The 21942-nt window shown below is 52.7% G+C and overlaps 1 protein-coding gene across 4 annotated transcripts in view; it reads left to right on the top strand.

Moving 5' to 3' along the window:
- VPS13A (vacuolar protein sorting 13 homolog A) overlaps window positions 1-21942 on the top strand; it is a 2146181-nt gene that overhangs the window by 1498734 nt on the left and 625505 nt on the right. For all 4 annotated transcript variants that reach the window (XM_086961343.1, XM_086961342.1, XM_086961345.1 and 1 more), the window contains one exon: window positions 12939-13020. In XM_086961343.1, the coding sequence (XP_086817469.1) occupies window positions 12939-13020 (82 nt within the window). The remainder of the gene's footprint in view (window positions 1-12938; window positions 13021-21942) is intronic.

The raw sequence follows: 21942 nt of genomic DNA, 5'->3' as shown, positions 1-21942 counted from the left end.
TCCTGTCCGGGGCTGTGCTAGCACCATCCTAGACAGGGTTTTGTGTATCCTGGGTAGGCAGGGCTTTACAGGAAGGTGACTGCTGAGTGGCACCCCGGTGCTCACTACGCATAGGCCGGTCAGAACCAGTTCCAGGGGCACACCAGCCCCTGGCCTGGGGGAAGTCCGGCATGGGAGAGGGGTGTAACCACCCCCCTCCTAGTCTCACCCATAGGCAGGACCTAGTCACCGGGTCAGCCCCTTTTCTTAGTATAAAGATAGGAGCGGGCCCCCTGTTCAAATTAGATCATCTTTGGAATCAAGACACGACTTTCTGCGAAAGGACATCAAGATTTCTTCTTCAAGATTCTCCCTTGTGGCTAAGGAGTAGTCACCCTGCATCAGCGGGCACCATCCTAAGAACACTGCGGTCTGCTGCAAGTCCTTCCTCTGGAATCCGACGACACAGCTCGACGAGACCCGGCTTCCCTGGCACCTCTGACCTCTACTCACCTCTACAGCCAAGCTGAGAACCGTGAGTGCGACGAGACCTCGAGGGACCGACGATCGCCAAGACTGCACGACTTCTTTGCAACAAGCCCACCGAGTCTTCCACTGGTGAGTGCTTTGGGGTCCGAGAAGCCCCAACCCTGAGCAGCTCCAGCACCGAAGATCAGCCCTCCAGCATCTCCACGATCTGCGTGGGGCCCTTCTGCTTTTTTCTGCTCACCGCGTTGTTTGGCTACTAGCCGGCTGGCTTGTGGCCTTCTTAACGACGCCCGACGACATCACTGCTGCTGGTCTGGTTGCTCCAGACTGGCCCTTGCTTCCTTTTTCAAGAGAAGCACCCCGGACCCTCCTGGTCCACTCCAGACGCCATTTTGAGTCCACCGCGTGGGCTTGAATTTGCCAAGGCTTTGTTGCCCAATCCTGGGGCCAGCGACGCCGACAGCTTCATCCGTCGTGGGACAGCTCGCTCCTCCATCCTGGTCGCCGACAACTCCTCCTGGTCCGTGAGATCTGCAGAGCACAGCGTCACCCACTCACCTAGTCGAGGTGACTACCATCCGGTGCCCTCCTGGTGCCACCTGACTACTGGCTAGTAGTCACGAACTTGGTCCCCTCTGCTTTCAGGTGTCATCCATCTTCAAGATCCAGGCTTGGATCACTTCGAACTCTCTTCACTGGTCGCCTGCCAGCATCTTTCTTCCAGGCTCCTGGTCCGTCTACGAGGATTCCCGACGTCTTTTGAGACATATGCAGCTGCAGCCCCTGGGCTAGGTAACTTCGGCATTTCGGTGCCCCAGCATAGCCTCACTATCCAAGGGTCAGGATCCACTTTCGTTTTCCTCCTACCAGGTCGGGTTCGCCCGAGAACACTAACTTTCTGAAATCTAGCTACCATAGACTTTGTCCCGCATCCCGCGTGAGAGTGCACACTCTGCACCCGAGTCCCCTAGGCCTCCTAGAAGTAATCTGAAGATTCTATAGGCAAGACCTAGCGATTCCAAAGCCTATTAGTACTGTACTTACCTGCTAGTAATTTCGCATTCCACTTTCAGAGTATATGGTTTTCCGTGCCCCTCGGGCATTAGTATATACTGTGCTAACTTAAGTATTTTCGTAAGAGTTTTGTTTTGTGCTTAGTACCCTGTCCTCAAAAAGAGTACAGGGCTGTTGCCCCTTGCTTTCTCGCCGGAGAAAGCAAGGGGCAACTGCCCAGGACTTCTAGGGGGAAGACTCTGTCATCAGTGGCTGAGGGCTGCAGGGCTGCGAGCGTCAGGGACTCCATTACCCAGGAGTCCCTGCTAGACCGCCTACAACTTCCGGTCCGCTCTCCCTGGCGGCCGGCCCACCGCCCACCTGAAGTGCCTTTAAATCCTCACCTGCAAAACTACCAGTGGGTCTCTTGTTCACTCGTCTACCTAGCGGACAGCGCACTTCCAGGACGCGCTCACCGGACTCTGTGTCAGCCGACACCGGACCTCGCCGCACCCGCTCCGCGGGTGCCGCATCGCCGGAGAAAGCAAGGGGCAACTGCCCAGGACTTCTAGGGGGAAGACTCTGTCATCAGTGGCTGAGGGCTGCAGGGCTGCGAGCGTCAGGGACTCGATTACCCAGGAGTCCCTGCTAGACCGCCTACAACTTCCGGTCCGCTCTCCCTGGCGGCCGGCCCACCGCCCACCTGAAGTGCCTTTAAATCCTCACCTGCAAAACTACCAGTGGGTCTCTTGTTCACTCGTCTACCTAGCGGACAGCGCACTTCCAGGACGCGCTCACCGGACTCTGTGTCAGCCGACACCGGACCTCGCCGCACCCGCTCCGCGGGTGCCGCATCGCCGGAGAAAGCAAGGGGCAACTGCCCAGGACTTCTAGGGGGAAGACTCTGTCATCAGTGGCTGAGGGCTGCAGGGCTGCGAGCGTCAGGGACTCCATTACCCAGGAGTCCCTGCTAGACCGCCTACAACTTCCGGTCCGCTCTCCCTGGCGGCCGGCCCACCGCCCACCTGAAGTGCCTTTAAATCCTCACCTGCAAAACTACCAGTGGGTCTCTTGTTCACTCGTCTACCTAACGGACAGCGCACTTCCAGGACGCGCTCACCGGACTCTGTGTCAGCCGACACCGGACCTCGCCGCACCCGCTCCGCGGGTGCCGCATCGCCGGAGAAAGCAAGGGGCAACTGCCCAGGACTTCTAGGGGGAAGACTCTGTCATCAGTGGCTGAGGGCTGCAGGGCTGCGAGCGTCAGGGACTCGATTACCCAGGAGTCCCTGCTAGACCGCCTACAACTTCCGGTCCGCTCTCCCTGGCGGCCGGCCCACCGCCCACCTGAAGTGCCTTTAAATCCTCACCTGCAAAACTACCAGTGGGTCTCTTGTTCACTCGTCTACCTAGCGGACAGCGCACTTCCAGGACGCGCTCACCGGACTCTGTGTCAGCCGACACCGGACCTCGCCGCACCCGCTCCGCGGGTGCCGCATCGCCGGAGAAAGCAAGGGGCAACTGCCCAGGACTTCTAGGGGGAAGACTCTGTCATCAGTGGCTGAGGGCTGCAGGGCTGCGAGCGTCAGGGACTCCATTACCCAGGAGTCCCTGCTAGACCGCCTACAACTTCCGGTCCGCTCTCCCTGGCGGCCGGCCCACCGCCCACCTGAAGTGCCTTTAAATCCTCACCTGCAAAACTACCAGTGGGTCTCTTGTTCACTCGTCTACCTAGCGGACAGCGCACTTCCAGGACGCGCTCACCGGACTCTGTGTCAGCCGACACCGGACCTCGCCGCACCCGCTCCGCGGGTGCCGCATCGCCGGAGAAAGCAAGGGGCAACTGCCCAGGACTTCTAGGGGGAAGACTCTGTCATCAGTGGCTGAGGGCTGCAGGGCTGCGAGCGTCAGGGACTCCATTACCCAGGAGTCCCTGCTAGACCGCCTACAACTTCCGGTCCGCTCTCCCTGGCGGCCGGCCCACCGCCCACCTGAAGTGCCTTTAAATCCTCACCTGCAAAACTACCAGTGGGTCTCTTGTTCACTCGTCTACCTAACGGACAGCGCACTTCCAGGACGCGCTCACCGGACTCTGTGTCAGCCGACACCGGACCTCGCCGCACCCGCTCCGCGGGTGCCGCATCGCCGGAGAAAGCAAGGGGCAACTGCCCAGGACTTCTAGGGGGAAGACTCTGTCATCAGTGGCTGAGGGCTGCAGGGCTGCGAGCGTCAGGGACTCGATTACCCAGGAGTCCCTGCTAGACCGCCTACAACTTCCGGTCCGCTCTCCCTGGCGGCCGGCCCACCGCCCACCTGAAGTGCCTTTAAATCCTCACCTGCAAAACTACCAGTGGGTCTCTTGTTCACTCGTCTACCTAGCGGACAGCGCACTTCCAGGACGCGCTCACCGGACTCTGTGTCAGCCGACACCGGACCTCGCCGCACCCGCTCCGCGGGTGCCGCATCGCCGGAGAAAGCAAGGGGCAACTGCCCAGGACTTCTAGGGGGAAGACTCTGTCATCAGTGGCTGAGGGCTGCAGGGCTGCGAGCGTCAGGGACTCCATTACCCAGGAGTCCCTGCTAGACCGCCTACAACTTCCGGTCCGCTCTCCCTGGCGGCCGGCCCACCGCCCACCTGAAGTGCCTTTAAATCCTCACCTGCAAAACTACCAGTGGGTCTCTTGTTCACTCGTCTACCTAACGGACAGCGCACTTCCAGGACGCGCTCACCGGACTCTGTGTCAGCCGACACCGGACCTCGCCGCACCCGCTCCGCGGGTGCCGCATCGCCGGAGAAAGCAAGGGGCAACTGCCCAGGACTTCTAGGGGGAAGACTCTGTCATCAGTGGCTGAGGGCTGCAGGGCTGCGAGCGTCAGGGACTCCATTACCCAGGAGTCCCTGCTAGACCGCCTACAACTTCCGGTCCGCTCTCCCTGGCGGCCCGCCCACCTCCCTGTACGCCGGTATAATTGGGCCCTTTCCTCCCGCAGCGCGGGACGCAGCCCGGAGCAAGAGGACGGCCCCGGCCCACATCTCTTGGCTAGTTGTGAAACAAGTAAGGTAGGCGATCTGGTGTCCCATAGTTTGGAAGGCCATAAGAGACTTTGTACTGACTGTGTGGACTACTAAGTTACCACCTTATTTGTGTAAAGAGTGTGTTTAGCTCGGATTATTGCAGTTGGTACTTTTTTAGAAATTATGGTTTTAAGGTCTGGTAAAACACGTAATGTCCAAATTCAAACACCCTCAGGAGTGGTTTCGGGTCCACTGGATGCCTTTATTACACGTGCCACGGGTATCCTAGAAAAGGAAATCGCAATGGTGGAAAAACGTCTCTCCATTGACTTGGTCAGCGGAAAACGTTCTTCACTGGGTAGGCTGGCCAAGATTCCAAGTCCCGTGTCTCATGCACAAGCACACGCAGCTTTCAATTGTATACATCTAGACACAACGGAGGCTATAGTTCATATGGATAGTGAGGGGACTGATCTCTCTGTACACACATTACCTCCTCCTGTTCACCCATCAGATGATCATGAAGTGACTGGGGAAATTAATACTCAGGATAGTCAAAATTCCGAATATAGCTCGGAATCTGTTGACTTACCCCCTGATTCACCCAAAACAGTCTCTAATGACCCAGTCCACATAGACTCTCTGGGTACAGTCAAGGTCTCAAGGAAGAGAAAACAAGACACGAGCTACAAGGGTGGGAGAGAATGTAAGTTGCCCAAATTAAAAGATACCGCTGGTAATCCCCCATCGGCACTAGGCCGCCCCAGCGAAACACAATGTACCAATACATTGTCTAACGCCTTATGCCCCTCCCTCATCTCCCTAGGCTCCTCGAACCCCTGCCCAACATGCCTAAGCAGCGATGATTCCTTGTTGGCTAAGATAGAGGCTTTGATGAAAAACCTTTTATTACCTGTCTTGGAGCGGACTAGATTAATGACATTGAAAATAGATGCACTGGAGGCTGTAGTTAATGCGAATTCTGCCATATTATTGTCTACGCCTGGTATTAACTCAGGGGGGGCCAAACCTCTTCCTCCTGTCCCAAAAATATCGAACATTCCAAATACGGTTAATGGTAATCCCAGCAACAATAAACCCCCAGGGACAGCAACTGATAGATTAAACAGGGGTGGTGTTTCTAAAAATATTCCAAGTAAGGTACCAGAGACCTTGCCCCAACGCACCCACTTGACAAAACCCGTGAATAAACCGGTTAGATCAACCCCCACTAGACGTAACACAACCAAACCACCCTCCCTGCCAAAACCTGGTGCAGCCACCCATTGCCTTTCATCACATGGCCCCCCAGTAAATCAACATAGTATTCAAAACCCTTTGGTGGGAAATCACTCCAGACATCCAACACCCCGGGTTGATATCCCCATAGAGGCCACACCATACACTATGGTACTGACTGGTGTAGCCCCACTACAATCTGGCAAAAGGGAGACTCATGGTGACCTGCGTAACAAGGTCATTTACTGGCTGAATAAAAACAGACCCCTACCCCCTTCTTCGCCCACAGAAATCTTATTTGTGAGAAGGGTCGACTGGGTGGGCCAGGGTAGCAAAGACCTGGAGGGTGACTGTATTTTAATATCCTTCAGGGATCCATGGGTGGTGGACACAATCTGTAGAGAAGCTAGGTTTGCTAGGCAGGGGGACGTCCAGACCCTAGACCTCTCATATTTCTATCCACAAAGACAGGCACTCGCCCTGAAGGCCCCTAAACAGGGTCGGCCCACCTTTAGGAGCTACCCCATGATAAGGACACCGCAACTACCACTTTTCCCACCCCTATTTAATCATTTTGGTCCTCTGTCTGATCTCGAGGCCATTGATTGACTTCCAAAACTCCACGTAGAAAATGCTGACCCCTGGGTAGGGAGCTGGTGGCAGGGTCAGGAGTCCCCACAGTCTACAATTATGGCAGAGGAGTGTAAGAGGGCCCCAGTATCAACTGGGATGGGCACACCATCGTATAGGGCAGGGGGAACCACCACAATGTTGAAAGAAAATAGTCAGAACATCGTTGTAAGATCTGAAAATGGGTGGGCTGTTGAGGCTGGACAGGACAAGCTTGTAGTTTCAGAGGTGGTGGTCCCTGCAGCGGTACCCACATCGGAAACTCTTGCCCTTGTGTCCTGGAATATTGCTGGGGTCAAAAGTCGTATCCATTCTGAAGACTGGCAGGAGTTCATGGAGAAATTTGACATCATCTCACTCCAGGAAACTTGGGCCACTGACCCAATCTTTAGGCATGGCTATGTTAATTTTTATAAAGCTGCCACTCGAAGGACTACTGGAAATGCTAAAGGGAGAGCCTCAGGGGGGCTTCTGATTTGGGTGAAACAATCCCTGGGATATCATACTACGGAGATATGTGTACATAATCCGGACCTCCTCATAGTTAAATTGAGCAGGTCTGGCTATCGGGACCTGATCCTGTTCAACATATATGCACGTGGTTTGCCGGGCGGCCGTACGCCACCTTTGCTGGAGGCCCTGGACCCTATCCTAGCAGCCCTAGATAGCAATAGCGTTATTCTCCTTGCTGGGGACTTAAATTGCTGTTTCGAACCCTTATTAGATCCAGGGGACTGTTGGGGTTCCGCGGAGGACGCAGTATGGGGCATACCCGATCTGCTGTCCGTCAAACCGGCACCCGCCACTGAGGCAGCGGTGAATTGGATGGCCTTTTGTCTAAATTGTGGCTTTCGGGCCTGTAATGGTCGGACAAAATCAGACCAGGAAGCCAAATGCACATTTGATAATGGGTTAAGAAGAAGCCGCATTGATTATATCCTATTGAAAGTAGGAGACTGGCCCCTGTTGGTGGATATGGAGGTATTATCCCGTCCAGAAAGTGACCATAACCCTTTGACCCTGCAACTAGGGCTGCCAGGATTAGCGAGACTAGTAGGACCCGGTACCTCACAGACGGGGGACACCCATTTAACAAATGATAGGAAGAGGCTTAAATGGTCAAAAGTTGAGGAGGATGAGGCACTGAGGAATAAGATTATCAGCGTGGTAAATAACACTTATAACGAAATGCTGACCCACGCCGAGTTGGGGGACAACTCCGAAATAGCTGTGCTTACCATTAATCTGCATAATCGCTGTTTTGACGATTTAAAATCTCTGCTTTCGCAACCCTGCCGGCAGGGAAACCATAAGGCATCTACCCGCCCCCAGAAATGGTACAACAAAAAATGTAGGGAAGCCCACACTGACTTGGTTAAAGCAGTCAAGTCTCGGAATATGGGCTTAGTGAAAGCGGCTAGACAGACCTACAGGAAAATACAGAGGGAAGCCAAACTGGAGTGGGAGGACAAGTATTGGTTAGATCTACTGGAAGCTTCCTTGTCCAATAACCCCATTAAATTCTGGGAATTAGTTAAGTGGGGGAAGGACCCGGACGCACGTATTCCCTCAAACCATGTGCCCCCTAACGTGTGGGTGACTTTCTACTCTACTCAGTTTTGTGGCGAGGTTTTTATGCCATCCAGTATTTTGGAAACGACATACCAACCCACTACCCAAAGCGAGACACTCATCTTCACAGAAGGCGAGGTCGAGCTGGCACTAAATTGCACTATGCGAGGGAAAGCTCCAGGTATGGATCTTATACCCGCCGATCTATTTAAAGCTAACCCCGCCCTGTGGATACCATATATCATCAAGGTGGCAAATTCCATAGCCGCAGGTGCAAGAATACCTAAGTCTTGGAGGGGGGCGGAGATCTTACCGATCTATAAAAAGGGCAGTAGGTCTGACCCAGGAAACTACCGCCCGATTAGTCTTATTGACTCTATGCAAAAACTCATTGCTCGAATGGTTTTGGGTAGGGTCCAAGGCTGGATCGAAATGGAGGCCATTCTATCCCCCATGCAGGCGGGCTTCAGATCGGGAACAAGCACCATCGACCAGGTGTTCAGATTTTGTCTGATCTACTGGAAGGTGGTGCAGCTTGGCGGCGGTACCATCTTCGCAGCGTTCATTGATCTGAAGTCCGCCTTCGATCTAGTCCCGAGGGACAAACTGTGGGGAGTCTTGAGGAATTTAGGAATGCCTGTAGAATTGCTCGACCTGATAGTTAAACTGCATGAGGAGAACTTTGCGAGGGTAAGATGGGGAGGACAGGGCCAAGTGACCGAACCTTTCCCTGTCACCCGAGGTGTTCGTCAGGGGTGTGTATTGGCACCTACCCTTTTTTTATTGTTCATTGACCAAGTGGTCAAATTTTTTGAATCGACCCCGACAGACGCCCCTATGTTGGCAGGACAGCGTTTCCCAATGCTCATCTTTGCTGATGACACCCTACTCCTCTCCAGAACACGCAGCGGATTACAGCGGGCCTTAGACCGCTTCGAGGAGTTCTGTGTCATCAGCGACCTTAAGGTGAACGTGGGAAAATCCAAATTTATGGTGTTAACTAAGAACTGTCCTGTCCGGAGCTCAGTTAGTATGGGTGGAATCAAGTTGGATCAAGTGGAGAACATGATCTATCTGGGGGTTACGCTAGATAGTCGCCTGAAGTGGAAAGCACAAGTTGATGCTCAACATCTCAAGTTTGCTCGACTTACTGGCTGCCTCCTTAGCGAGCAAAGGAAATCTATCACCAAGCGGGTCACCCCAGCTCTTAAAATCTATGATGCCAAAATCAATCCTGCGATCCTATATGGTGCAGATTTGTGGGGCCACATGGATCTTACGGGTCTGTACAAAATACAGTATAAATTCCTCCGAAATTTGGTAGGCTTGCCACAGTCGTCCCCCTCTATTCCCCTCTGCCTGGACTTGGGATGCCCTCCGATTAATGAGATGGCCAGATTTAGACTGGTTGCTTTCTGGAGGCGCCTATGGACCTCCCCCGAGCTTACACTATTTGCAAACGGGGTAGCAGAAGTTAGGTCAATCAGGGGATCGGAGAAAATTCCCTGGTTCCAAACGGTAAAATCCATCCTGATGGATATGGGCCTAGAGCAGTTATGGATATCTCCTGCCACCGGTACCTTCCCTTCCAAATTGGCATTAAAAGAATTGTATTGGTCTATGCTCCGTCTGACTAGAATCAATGCCTCCAGTTCTACCAACCTCACGGGTAGGTTCCTTTCCTTCAAGCTGGACCCATCTCGAGAACAATATTGGGATAAGGTTTCCAAATCCTTAGACAGGAAACTCTTTCACCAGTTCCGGGTGGGCTCACTGCCATTGAACACCTTCACGAAAAATTGGCCATCAAGTACCACGGATCATTGTAAATGGTGCCCAGGACACAAGGAAACAGTGGGCCACTTTCTGTTTGCTTGTCCTAGATACCATGCTCCTAGGGCTAAATGGCTAAAACCATTGTTTCAGCGCCTGCCCATTAGAAAATCTGAGGAGGCCATTCATGTATTAAGAACTAACACACTAGAAGTTATTACAGTGTGTACGGCCAAATACCTGGGCTGGGCCTGGATACTCAGGGCAAAACATTAGTCTAACTTAGACTTTTTTTAACACACCGATGGTATATCCCTCTTCTTTTTTTCCTTGAATACCTTTGACTTCTCATATTTTATTGTTTGGAACTTATTTGTAATCCTTTTTCCCCTCAAGGAAAATCTGACTCAGGACTGTCTTTACATTGTTTAATGCTTTTTTTATTGTTAATGAATTTATTGCTAATCAATGTCTGTTATTAATTGTCTTTTATGATTTTTTTTTAATCGAAATAAAGACTTTAAAACCTGAAACCTGTACAGGGCTGTTGTGATTTTAATAAATACACTGTTTATTTTCATAACACTTGTGTGGTGTCCTTTCACTGGGTATTCAAGGGGTACATGTGTGGTATAACAGCTGGCTTAACACGCCCTCTCGAGTCTTTAGCCTTAGACTGCTCGTATCCATGCTACTAGGATAGCTGGTCTATAAGGTTGACTTACAACCAATCATCAATAAGGGTTGTTTGGACTGATACAAAGTGCTCACTAGAATAGTGAACATTATATATCAGGCCAACTTCTCACACCTGGCTCTAGTTTTTTCTTCTGCTGCGGAAGTTATTCCAAAGAGGGTTCCTGTATCTTGGGACTTAACATACCCTATTTGGGGTAGTGGTAGGTGTCATATGGCTTGCACTCTGCTAGGGGGTTCTGGTCGCCTTCGGGTGCCTGTTCCCCATGGCGTTTAGGTAGGTTGCTTTTGCTTCCTGAGGTCGTGTGCGCGGCACTCGTAGTGGTGTGCCCGGGCATCTCCTGCTTTCCCTGCTCCTGCCCTGAGGTCTGGGATGATCCATCTGGAGTGGGGTTGCCTTCTTTTCCCTCGTTTCCTTGTGCTCTCTAGGCTTCTTTTTCCGCTTTCCTGTCTTGGCATTGGGCGGAAGCTCTGTTGCCTTGTTGGGGAGTAGGGTGCTTCGGCCTCTCCGACCTTGCCTTGGTTCCTCTGCTGTGAGTGTACGGGCGTCTTCAGCCTTCTTTTCCACCCTACACCCCCTTGGGGTCGGTGGGGTTCTGCTTGTGGGGGTTTTCCTTGCCTGGTAGGGGCGAGGTTCTACCTGGTCCACAGATCTGCTCCCCTGTGGGGCCCTCTGTTCTGTATTGGCTGGTGGTGTCCTTTCGCAAACCCTACTTCCCCACGTGGTATTGATAGGGTATCTATTCTACTAGAAGGAATCTGCAGATAGTAGTCTCTATCAGATGTACAAGTTACTTACCTTCGATGTATATGGTAGAGACGATTCTAGCTGCAGATTCCTTCATGGTCCCACCCTTCCACCCCTATTCTGCGAGGACCCTTGGGTTGGTCTTCGGTACTCGCCTCCCGGTGGGGGGCTGTCTCTCCTGTGAGTGCCTTCTTTGTTCTTGACGGGTGGCTCCGTCTGGGGGCGGTTCATTCCTCCTTTGGTTCTTTGGGGATGGGGTTCTGGTGCTCAGGTGCCCTGCTGCTCTGGCTACTCTAGGTTTGGGGGGATTGCTTTCTATCCCTGTCCTCCCTCCCCTCCCTTCCTTCCATTGCTATCCTCTGATTAAGGGTCATCTGGACATGTCTTGCCCTTGTCCCTTGTGGGTGGTTGTCCTCTATGTTGGGGTGGCTTGGAGGTTTTTTGTCCCCGTCTGTATTTAGACTGGCCCCGTTCCTTGCTCAGGATCGGGGTGGTAGGTTTACTACGTGTGCCATGACTTTTACGCATGTTCTTTGCCTCTGGGGCACAGGGATGGGAGGCTGTCTATGTGCAGGCAGGGTGACTGCGTAGGGTTCGGCTTGTCCTTCTTCTTTCCCTGCCCTTGGGTTCTGCGGTGCTGACACTACTCTGTTGGTGTTGTTAGTCACTGTTTCTTTGCAATTTTTCTGCTCGTCGCACACTGTTATCATGTTTCCACAGTTTTTTATGTTGTGGTTCCGTGATAGAATCCCTTTCTGTCCTTGAGTGCCAACACATCATTTTTCAAAATGGCAAGTCCCTTGGCTTCATCTATGACAATCGGCTCAACCTCCACAGAAAAGTCACAGTGATGGCAAAGAACATCTGTTTCCTACTTAAACTGCTCTGGGGATAAGACCGCTCATTCCAGAAGAGGGCTTAAAATCAGTTGCTGTGCTATTTTAAAAAAGGAGCTACGACTCTTTGAAACATACTTGGAATTGATCTCTCTTGAATGTCTCTTTTCCTCTTTTCTGGTGCTGTGCCTCAAAATATATTCTTACAGTGATTGATGGTAACTGTACTCTTGTAAAGGCCCCTGGGCCAGGTTCGTGCCCATATGTTATCACAAAAATCAAATAGAAGCGCTTGCTGCCCGTTGTTAACTCTTTTCTTAATTGCACATTTTACACTTAAGCGTAGTCAAGGGTGCGTGTCCTTATTTACTTGGGGCATGTGCCTGTCTGAGTAAGAGAAAACCTTGCCTGTGTGCTTGCACTGTACTATTGATGCAGGCTTATGAACAAAGAGACACATTTTTTCTCCACCCAATAGCATAGGGCAGCCCACTTCAGACATTCTATGAGTGATGGCATTCTGCTTTTTCACAGGGAGCACATCCACACACAAAGGTAGTTCCCTTAGGTGCAAAAGGCGGCTATGGAAATGTGTGTTTTTTTAGACCAATATGAGCATTATACATATTTTACAATGCGGAGAGAGAAGTTCAATGAGTAGACTGTGATGTAAATAAGAGTACAAAACAAGCACTGACAAAGCCAGTAGGGCTGGCATTGTCAGTACTTCTTTTGTTTTGTCATGTCTTGGTTTTTGAAAAACTGCATTATTGAGAAAGCTGCTGAGCCAACATCAGTCTAAAAAAAAGTTGATTAAATCCAAAATGTTGTTATCTCTACTTATTTACAAAACTGACTTGTATGTTTTAAATTGGGTACACTTCCTGAAATACAAATTTCCAAGATTAAATTTACTGCTAGGCACTAAAATGTAAAAATACATTTCATTGTCTTATTACTTTACCAGATACAGAACCAAATCCCTGGAGCCATATTTCCATTTGTGTTTTATCCTACCAAACCACCAAAGTCTGTTACCATGGATTCAGGTATGTTGATTATAGTTGTATCTCTTTTTTTTAAAAAATGCTTCAAATATACACCATTTTATTAAAAAATAAGTTTACCTGACATGGTACACGTTTGGTACTAGAATTAAGAACAGCTCTGAAGTTACAATGTGAGCCAAAGTTTCCAGGGCAGGTTTCTTCTAGTACATTTCTGCTTGACACATAAAAAGTGTATCGTGGTTCCATGTCTAGACTAGAGTCCTTTTTTAATGCAAACAAATAAAACTTTCCAAGCAGCCTGGGCTAAGAGATCATTTTTCCTATTGAACATGCAGTTTCTCTAACTTACTTTCCTGAACCAAGCATCTTCTTTTCTGTAATCCATACATAAAGGGTATTAATGGAAGAATGTTATTGGAGATCCCCAGAGCCAATTGCTTTAGGTTTCTACTCACATACACTGGATAACGTTTAATTGTTGCCAAGAGTTGCATATTTGGTTTCCTTATTGCCTCTCTGTTCCTGAGAATCACAGCTTTTAGTTGAGATGCTCTTGCATGTCCTTTAGGAATTTGGAGGCAACTGCTTTTCACCTCCTCTCCACCCCAAGTTGCAGCTTCTACACCACCCCCTCTCAATCGATCGAAACGTATGTTACAATCATAACTTTACACTTTAAGTTGTTTGTATGTTTTATATCTGAAAGAAACAGGTTAGCATTCGATTCCTTACCTTAGAATATCCCCAGGCGTCAGACTGGATCCGGGTACTTTTGCCTAGCAGTACCCTTGGTAGGCATCGTCTGCGGGTCCGCGTCCGTCGTCGACGTTGGGATGACGTGGCCGGAGTACTTAGACGCCGCCCTCGCGCGCTGACGTCAGTTCTTCTTTTTTCTGCGCCAGCAACCGCCGATCCGGAAACAGTTGTACCCATAGTCCATTTTTGACTAACTTTTTCGATCCTTTTTGATCGTCTTTCGAAGTCTCTCGACTCCGGTGCCGGTAGGGATGCCCGGGTTCAAACCCTGCGCCGATTGTTGCTGTATGATCTCGGTAACCGACCCCCATCGCTGGTGCCTTCACTGTCTGGGCCCCGACCACGACAACAAGTCCTGCTCCGACTGCTGGGCCCTGACGTCCAAAGCTAGACGGGAGCGGTCCCGCAAGCGACTCGAGCTCTGGCAGTCAGCCCCGCGCCGCTCGAGGTCCCGGTCCGGAAGGAAGTCGAGGGACTGGTCGCGGGGCCAGAGTCATCACTGCTTTGAGGATTGACACCACTCCTCGAGCTCCAAGTCCTCAGGTAAGAGGCACAAGAAGTCGAAGAAGCGACATCGCTCTTCTGACTCACCCCGACGCTCGCACAACGCGGGTGGGAGTTCGGGCGACACCGCCCCCGCGGCGTCGCGGCCTGCTCCATACCCGTCAGTCTCTGGGCAGGACGCGACGCCGGAGAAGATCGAGGCCTTCCTCATGGCCATGAGGTCGCTCACTCCTCCTTAGGGTTCCGCAGCGCCTTCGGGCCAAGCGGCCCGACAGGGTCCCCAAGCGGGCCGGGTGCTTTGGCCCCGGCGCCGTCGGGTGCTTCGCCCCCTGCGCCGTCGGCGACTGCGGTCCCTACGCCACAGGGCCCTGAAAGATCCGGCTCCGGATCCGGGTCGTCGGCGGTCAACCACACGACCTCGCCGGCGCCGGCCCCCAGGGTGTCGCCCCCGGCGCCGTCCCAGGACGACGTCGTCCCAGGTCCTACCCCCGATTCAGGTTCGGCGTCGGAGCGGCGCCGTATTCGATGCCGCTTGGAGATTTCTATTTCTATGACCCAGCCCCATCCTTTGAACCGGAGTACCAGGAGATGGATGGCGAGGAATATTGGAAGGGGTCAGAGGACCCTCTGGCACGTGAGTGCCAGTCTTCTCAGGACTGGACAGGTGAGCTTGGGGAGGCCAGTGGTCTGGACACTTCGCCGACACTGGTTTTGTCTCCTCTCCTACCGTGGCTATGGTAGGCCGTGAGGAGTAACCTCCTCACTGAGGTCCTTAAACCGCCCGCAAGCTCGGCCGAGCCTCTGCTGCCTTTTAATGAAGCCTTATCAGACGTCCTTCTGGGCACTTGGTCCAAGCCCGCTACAGGTCCGCCTGTAGATAGGAACGTGGCAAGGCACCACCACCCGGCTCCGGGGGACCCTTGCTTCTTGTCCATCCACCCCGAGAGCCTGGTCATACAGGCCTCTAACTCCCAGACCGCATTCCCGACGGCTCCCCCCGATCGGGAATCAAAGAGGTATGAGCAATACGGGAAAAAGCTATTCTCCTCCCTGAGTTTGAGTTTGCGGTCAGTCAACACCGCGTGCCTCTTGGGCCGTTACACCCACTCTCTGTGGGACACAGTCGCGGACGTGCTGCCACAATGTCTAGAGGAGGCCCGGACTAAACTCGCCCAAGCCTTTGCGGAGGGTCGAGATGCGGCACGGTATTCCATCCGATGTGGACTGGATACCACGGACTCACTGGGCAGAGCGATGACAACGACGGTGGCGATTCGTCGCCACGCCTGGTTGAAGTCCGCCAACTTTTCGGCTGATGTTCAAAACACCCTTATGGACATGCCGTTTGATGGCCGTCGCCTCTTTGGCGACAAGGCAGACCATGTGCTTGAGCGCTTTAAGAACTCCAGGGCTGCGACCAAGTCCTTGGGCCTCTCCTCCCCGCGCCAGCAAACGGCTGCCTTTCGCTCCTTTCGTGGCCAAGGAAGGGGCGCCCCCACACGTCCTGCCAGCCACGGGCCGCAGACTACCATCCAGCGCGGTGGCGGACGTGGAAACCGCCGTGGCGGCAGTCGGGGACAACGGCGAGGCCAGTCCACACCTACCCCTGCAGCATCCGCCTCAAAACCCTCCTAGTCCGAGCTTTCAGGCCCATGTGACGCCAGTGGGGGGCAGTGTTCGTCATCACCACCTCCACTGGCGCACTGTCACATCGGACAGGTGGGTGCTGCAAATCGTCAGAAGGGGCTACTCCCTCCCCTTCGAGGCGACCCCTCCAGCCATGCCACCGCAATTTCACCGCGTGTCTGGGAATCACTTGAAACTTCTACAAGAGGAAGTTACGGCCCTCTTGGCCAAGAGGGCCATCGAGCGCATTACTGGGCCAGAAGTAGGATGTGGTTGTTATTCCCACTACTTTCTGGTCCCAAGAAGGGCAAAGGGGGCCTACGCCCTATCTTGGACCTGCGGAACGTCAACGGCTTCCTCCGGAAGGAGAAGTTCAAGATGCTGACACTGGCTCAGGTCTTACCTGCCTTGGACCCAGGAGAATGGATGGTAGCGTTTGACTTGCAGGACGCTTATTATCATATCCCCGTCCTGCCAACCCACCGGCGTTACCTGCGGTTCATAGTCGGCCACAGCACTTTCAGTTTACCGTGCACCCCTTCGGCCTTACCAGCGCCCAACGGGTGTTCACGAAGGTGATGGCGGTGGTCGCAGCTCATCTGCGCAGGTTGGGTGTCTCAGTCTTCCCCTACCTCGACGACTGGTTGTTGAAGGCGGGCTCGCCCCAGACAGTCCTCTGCCACCTCCAGACTACGGCCGACCTCCTGCACCTGCTGGGGTTCTCCATCAATGGGCCGAAGTCACACCTGTGTCCCTCTCAGAAGCTCCTCATCATCGGAGCAGTTCTAGACACGGCGCAGTTTCGGGTTTATCCTTCCGAACAGCGGGTTCGGGATATTCAGGCTCTGAATCCGATCTTTCAGCCGTTATCCCGAGTCTCGGTCAGGTTGATGCTGCGGCTTATGGGGCTGATGGCCTCCTGCATCCTTCTGGTGCATCACGCCAGGTGGTGGATGCAGGCTCTTCAGTGGGACCTGAAGTTTCAGTGGGCCCAGCATCCGACCATATCTTGATCTCGTAGCGCACTGCAAGACAGTTGCAGTGGTGGCTCACGGACCGCGATTGGATCAGCGGCAGATCCCTCTCCCTACCCCAACCGGAGCACGTAGTTGTGACGGACGCGTCCCTCCAGGGCTGGGGGGCCACATGGGAGAGGCGGAGATCAGAGGCCTCTGGTCTCCAGCGGAGTCCCGGCTCCACATCAACCTTCTGGAGCTGCGGGCGATCCGGCTTGCACTGAAGGCATTCCTCCCCTCTGTCCGGGGGAGTGTAGTGCAGGTGTTCACGGACAACACCACCGCGATGTGGTACTGCAACAAACAGGGCGGGGTGGGGTCGTGGACCCTATGCCAGGAGGCTCTGCGCCTCTGGCAGTGGCTGAAACATCATGGCGTGACCCTGGTGGTTCTGCCTGTGTTTTGCTGTTTGCTGTCCCTCCTGAGGCGGAAGCCGGGAGGTTGTGTTGTGTACCTACGTGACTGATAATTTTGAATTTGCTTTATTCCTCTTTTAAATCGCCGAATTTTAGATTACTTATTTTGCACTCTTGAGGAAATACTGCACTTTAATTTTCGCCACCACTCTCCTCCTAGTAAAATCTCTGCATTTTAGAATACCATAAAATTGCACCTACTTCGAGGGATTATCGCCTTTTGATTCTACCTACCCCAGACTAGGCAGTAGCTGACCCCGTGCCCCGCATCTGTTGCTGGTTCTCCCGGTGCTCGGCCGATTTTGGCGCTGAGTCACACGGACTCGGAGCACTGCGGCCGCCATCTTGGGGGAAGTCCGAAGATTCCAGCGCTCTAGTCCACAGCATATAAATGAGCCCCAGCTAAGCCTGTTTTGCTGTTTGCTGTCCCTCCTGAGACGGAAGCCGGGAGGTTGTGTTGTGTACCTGCGTGACTGATAATTTTGAATTTGCTTTATTCCTCTTTTAAATCGCCGCATTTTAGATTACTTTTTTTGCACTCTTGAGGAAATACTGCACTTTAATTTTCGCCACCACTCTCCTCCTAGTAAAATCGCTGCATTTTGGAATAACATAAAATTGCACCTACTTCAAGGGATTATCGCCTTTTGATTCTACCTACCCCAGACTAGGCAGTAGCTGACCCCGTGCCCCGCATCTGTTGCTGGTTCTCCCGGTGCTCGGCCGATTTTGGCGCTGAGTCACACGGACCCGGAGCACTGCGGCCGCCATCTTGGGGGGAAGTCCGAAGATTCCAGCGCTCTAGTCCACAGCATATAAAAGAAACAGTCATGCCTCCGTGTAGCTGACGCGTGCAGCGGACACGCCGGACCTGCGCCGGAGTCGCGCCAGAGTCCTGCCCGTACGTCGCCCCTCGCCCAAGCACCAGGAGTAATTAAGAAAGGTGAACATAGGTACTCTAAGCACGAGTTATTATCTCTCAATCGTTGGCATGACAACTGTACTAAATTCTACCTTTCACACAGCAACACCTTCGCTGTGTGTCCTTGTGGTTTCCCCCACCAACACTTTCACTACCACCGTCCTGCATTAAAGCCCCTTTGCAAAACCTCAGGCTAGGACTACTGAATGTCAGGTCCCTGCCAAAACTCCACCTGGAAATCAACGATTTACTGTCCAATGACACCTTAGACATCTTATTTCTAACAGAAACAAGGTTGAGGGATGATATGGACTCTGTTGTAAATCTAGCTACCCCGAAGGGTTAGACTACGTATACCCTAAATAGACACAGTAGGGGTGGCGGGATAGCGATGATCGCTAAATCCCACCTTACTTGTACCTTCACTAGACCAGAGATTGAGGACTGTGAATGCGCCCGATATAATATCAAGATTAACCCCCAATATCCTGGTGTTTATCCTGAGTCACAAAGGTGTACTTTAATAGGAGAAGGAGAACGAGCACTTACCATCTGCTCCTGAGGCTCCTGCGTGCGGTAGTCCCTGAGAACTGGCCCCCGACTGCTCTGCGGCTCACTTGGTGAGGAGACCGGGGCGTTGACCTGGACGTGCATCCGGCCGCGGCTGCAACAACAACGGCCGTTGGTAGCGGTGAGGAGCCGGCCGGAGGGTGCCGTTGACTTGAAGGGCCGCTGATGGCGGTTAAGGCCCGGTCCACTTGGCAGTGACCCTTGAGGAGCAGTGTGGCGAGACAGGATCGGAGGGGACGCATGACTCTGCCCCCTCCCCAAACTTTTTGCCTGGGCATAACCAAGGATTGCCCCCGATATAGGCGGGCGACTCCCGGGGTGCGGCAGGGATTTTAGCCTTTTGGTGACTCTCCTTCGGGGAGCCCGCCTCACAGTTTTGAGCCCCGGTGGCACACCTTGTGACACCCCGCACTGGGGCCTGGCCCCTTAGTGAGGTGAAGAGGGACGGGGCCAAATTGACTATGATGGCGGCTGGTGCCCTCCTCTACGGTCCATGTCCATGTCGGACGGCTGTCGCACGAGTGGGGCCGAGATGCTTGCAATGTACCCAGGAGCCCACATCCAAGGACGTATTGGCTGCCCTAACGGTTCTGCACGAGACCCTGATTTGTCATGCCCGGGACCTGGGTAGAAGAATGGCCGCCATTGTTGTTTCGCCGTCTCTAGCGGCCTCGGTCCCCTCCCAAGGGACAGCCGACGAATCTGCAGCTGAGTCCGCGGAGGGAGTCCCGGCCCTGCCTAGGTACCAAGAGCCACTGAAAGACCCGGCTCCCGTGTCCGCTTGGGCCGACACGGTTACATGTATGGATGTCTCTTCGGGACACATGTTCAACTGGCGGCTTAGGACAAAACGCTATTTTCCTTATTGGACTGCCCCAGCTATGTTGTGGCGCTTGCTGGACTGTGTGACTCTCCTTTCCTGGATGGTACTACTGTGTGTGAACTCTGGGAAGTCTCCAGGGTCAGCGTCGATATTATCGGATCTCCGCGTCGATACTTGGATGGGTTTGGATGGCTGTACTTTCCTATGGCTACGGCCCGACATGACCCGCCCAGATTGTTTGGACCCCTCGGGCTGTTTGGTCAACCGGTTGACGAGTGGACTTCTGGTGGTACCATTGCCAGACAGGGACAGGGATGATGTGGTTCGCAGTCTATTGGTTTTATTGTTAACAGACGGTGCTGTGGGTATGTTTGATCGGGATTTCTTGCTGTCATGGCCGGGACTTGATGTTCTTCTGTACTGTACTACTTCATTTCTGAGAATTCCCCAGGTGTAGGGGTGATGGGTGGGGTCGGGCGGCAAGACAGAGGGCCCACCTCCGCTTATTCCTATTCTTTTTCTCATCTTCTTCTTTCTATATTTCGGGTCTCCATTAGGGCGACAGGCACGCTGCTGGGGGGGTAGGCCATGGCCTTCTGCAGGTGTGCAGGGTGGGGGGGTTGGGGGATCGGCGTTTGTTCGGTATTTGTTTCTATGGCCCTTTAGTCTTTCCTCTCTTTTTAGTGTCATCGACGTTCATGGTCTCTGCAATATGTTTAGTTTTTGAGGGGTGGGGTTTAGACTCGCTATGTGCTGGGGTTGTGCCTGCATTTCTCCTGCTTTGTGTATCTTTCCCCCGATAATTCCTTCGTAGCTGTACTGTTTGTAGATATCCTGATTCGCGCGCAGTATTGTAGGACTGTGTATGACTGGGCGACAACCTTTTATTTCCTTATTTGAAAATGAACCTCTCAAATCCTGATTTCAAGTCTGTGCACCTGATTACAAGATCTGTTCTGGTATTTTATGACCCCGGCTTTTCGAAATGCTATGACCTTGCATATTGATTGCTGTACTTTTGCTTAACTTAGCGGCCGGCCGGGATGGTTGTAGGCCCATACTTGTAATTGCTTATACTACTAATAAAGGTTCAATAAAAAAAAATTTAAAAAATAAAAATAAAAAACATTAACCCCCAACTTACCCTCACAGGTCTTTTGATCTATAGACCTCCGGGCGCTGACGCAAACTTCATAAGATCCCTCCTAGAGAATGCCTGCTCCTTGGTTATTAAAACCGCTAATTTCTCTATTATTGGGTGTAGGAAGGTGGATACCTGACTATGGTTGCCCCCAACTTTTTGCCTGGTGTTTTGCTGGTTTTCCGACTTAGTTGGCCTGGGACCCTGCCAATCAGGACCCCAGGCCTACTGCTCTCTCTGTAAAGTGGATTCCCTGTACCTTAGGTACATATCCAATTGGTACTGGGCCACCTTATCAGACCCTGTAACTCAGGGCATAGGTGTACCCAGGGCCTACCAGGGGCTGCAGCATGCATTATGCCATCCCTGGCTGGCCATCTAAATCTGACACACCTGGCTGCACGACAGCTGGGGCAAGGTGGTGTAATCACCCTTTGCTTTAGATATAGTATACCTATATCTAACCCTAAAATGGACACACAGATTCCTATCAGTCACTCCTATGGCAGGCCTTGACAATCCTGAAGGCAGAGTGCTTGGAATCGTGTGAGATGGTGCTCTGGCATGAGCTGAGCCCGTTTGCAGCTTGCGGAACCAAGTCCTAATAGCTGTTCCATGATAACGCATACCATATACTCTTAAGTGCATTATAATCCTTGCGGTTATATGCTATCTCTGGTATCGCTTTATCAAAACATGCCGAGTAAGGTGTCATACGAATTGGAATACTAACCCCTCGCCAATTCTGGCGACGGGGTTAGCATTCCACCCTTCTAGAGGGACACGACATGTATGTAACTGTGAACCCCGGTTAAAGTTAACTCGAGCCTCAGCATCACAAAATGGATGCTGCCACCACAGACACAAGTCTGACCCCCTGCAGCTGGGGGTCCTTCCAGCGAGGGGAGCATGGACAAAGGGTTTCCTGTCAGGGGCGGTGCTAGCACCATCCCAGACAGGGTTTTGTGTATCCTGGGTAGGCAGGGCTTTACAGGAAGGTGACTGCAAGTGGCACCCCGGTGCTCACTACGCATCTGCCGGCTAGAACCAGTTCCAGGGGCACACCAGCCTCTGGCCTGGGGAAAGTCCGGCATGGGAGAGGGGTGTAACCACCCCCCTTCCTGGTCCCACCCCTAGGGCAGGACCTAGTCGCGTACCCACCCCTTTTTTAGGATAAAGGCAGGAGC

This window comes from Lissotriton vulgaris, chromosome 3_1 (assembly GCF_964263255.1).
Source record: "Lissotriton vulgaris chromosome 3_1, aLisVul1.2, whole genome shotgun sequence".
Taxonomy (NCBI): domain Eukaryota; kingdom Metazoa; phylum Chordata; class Amphibia; order Caudata; family Salamandridae; genus Lissotriton; species Lissotriton vulgaris.
This window is presented reverse-complemented; position numbering and strand designations above follow the sequence as displayed.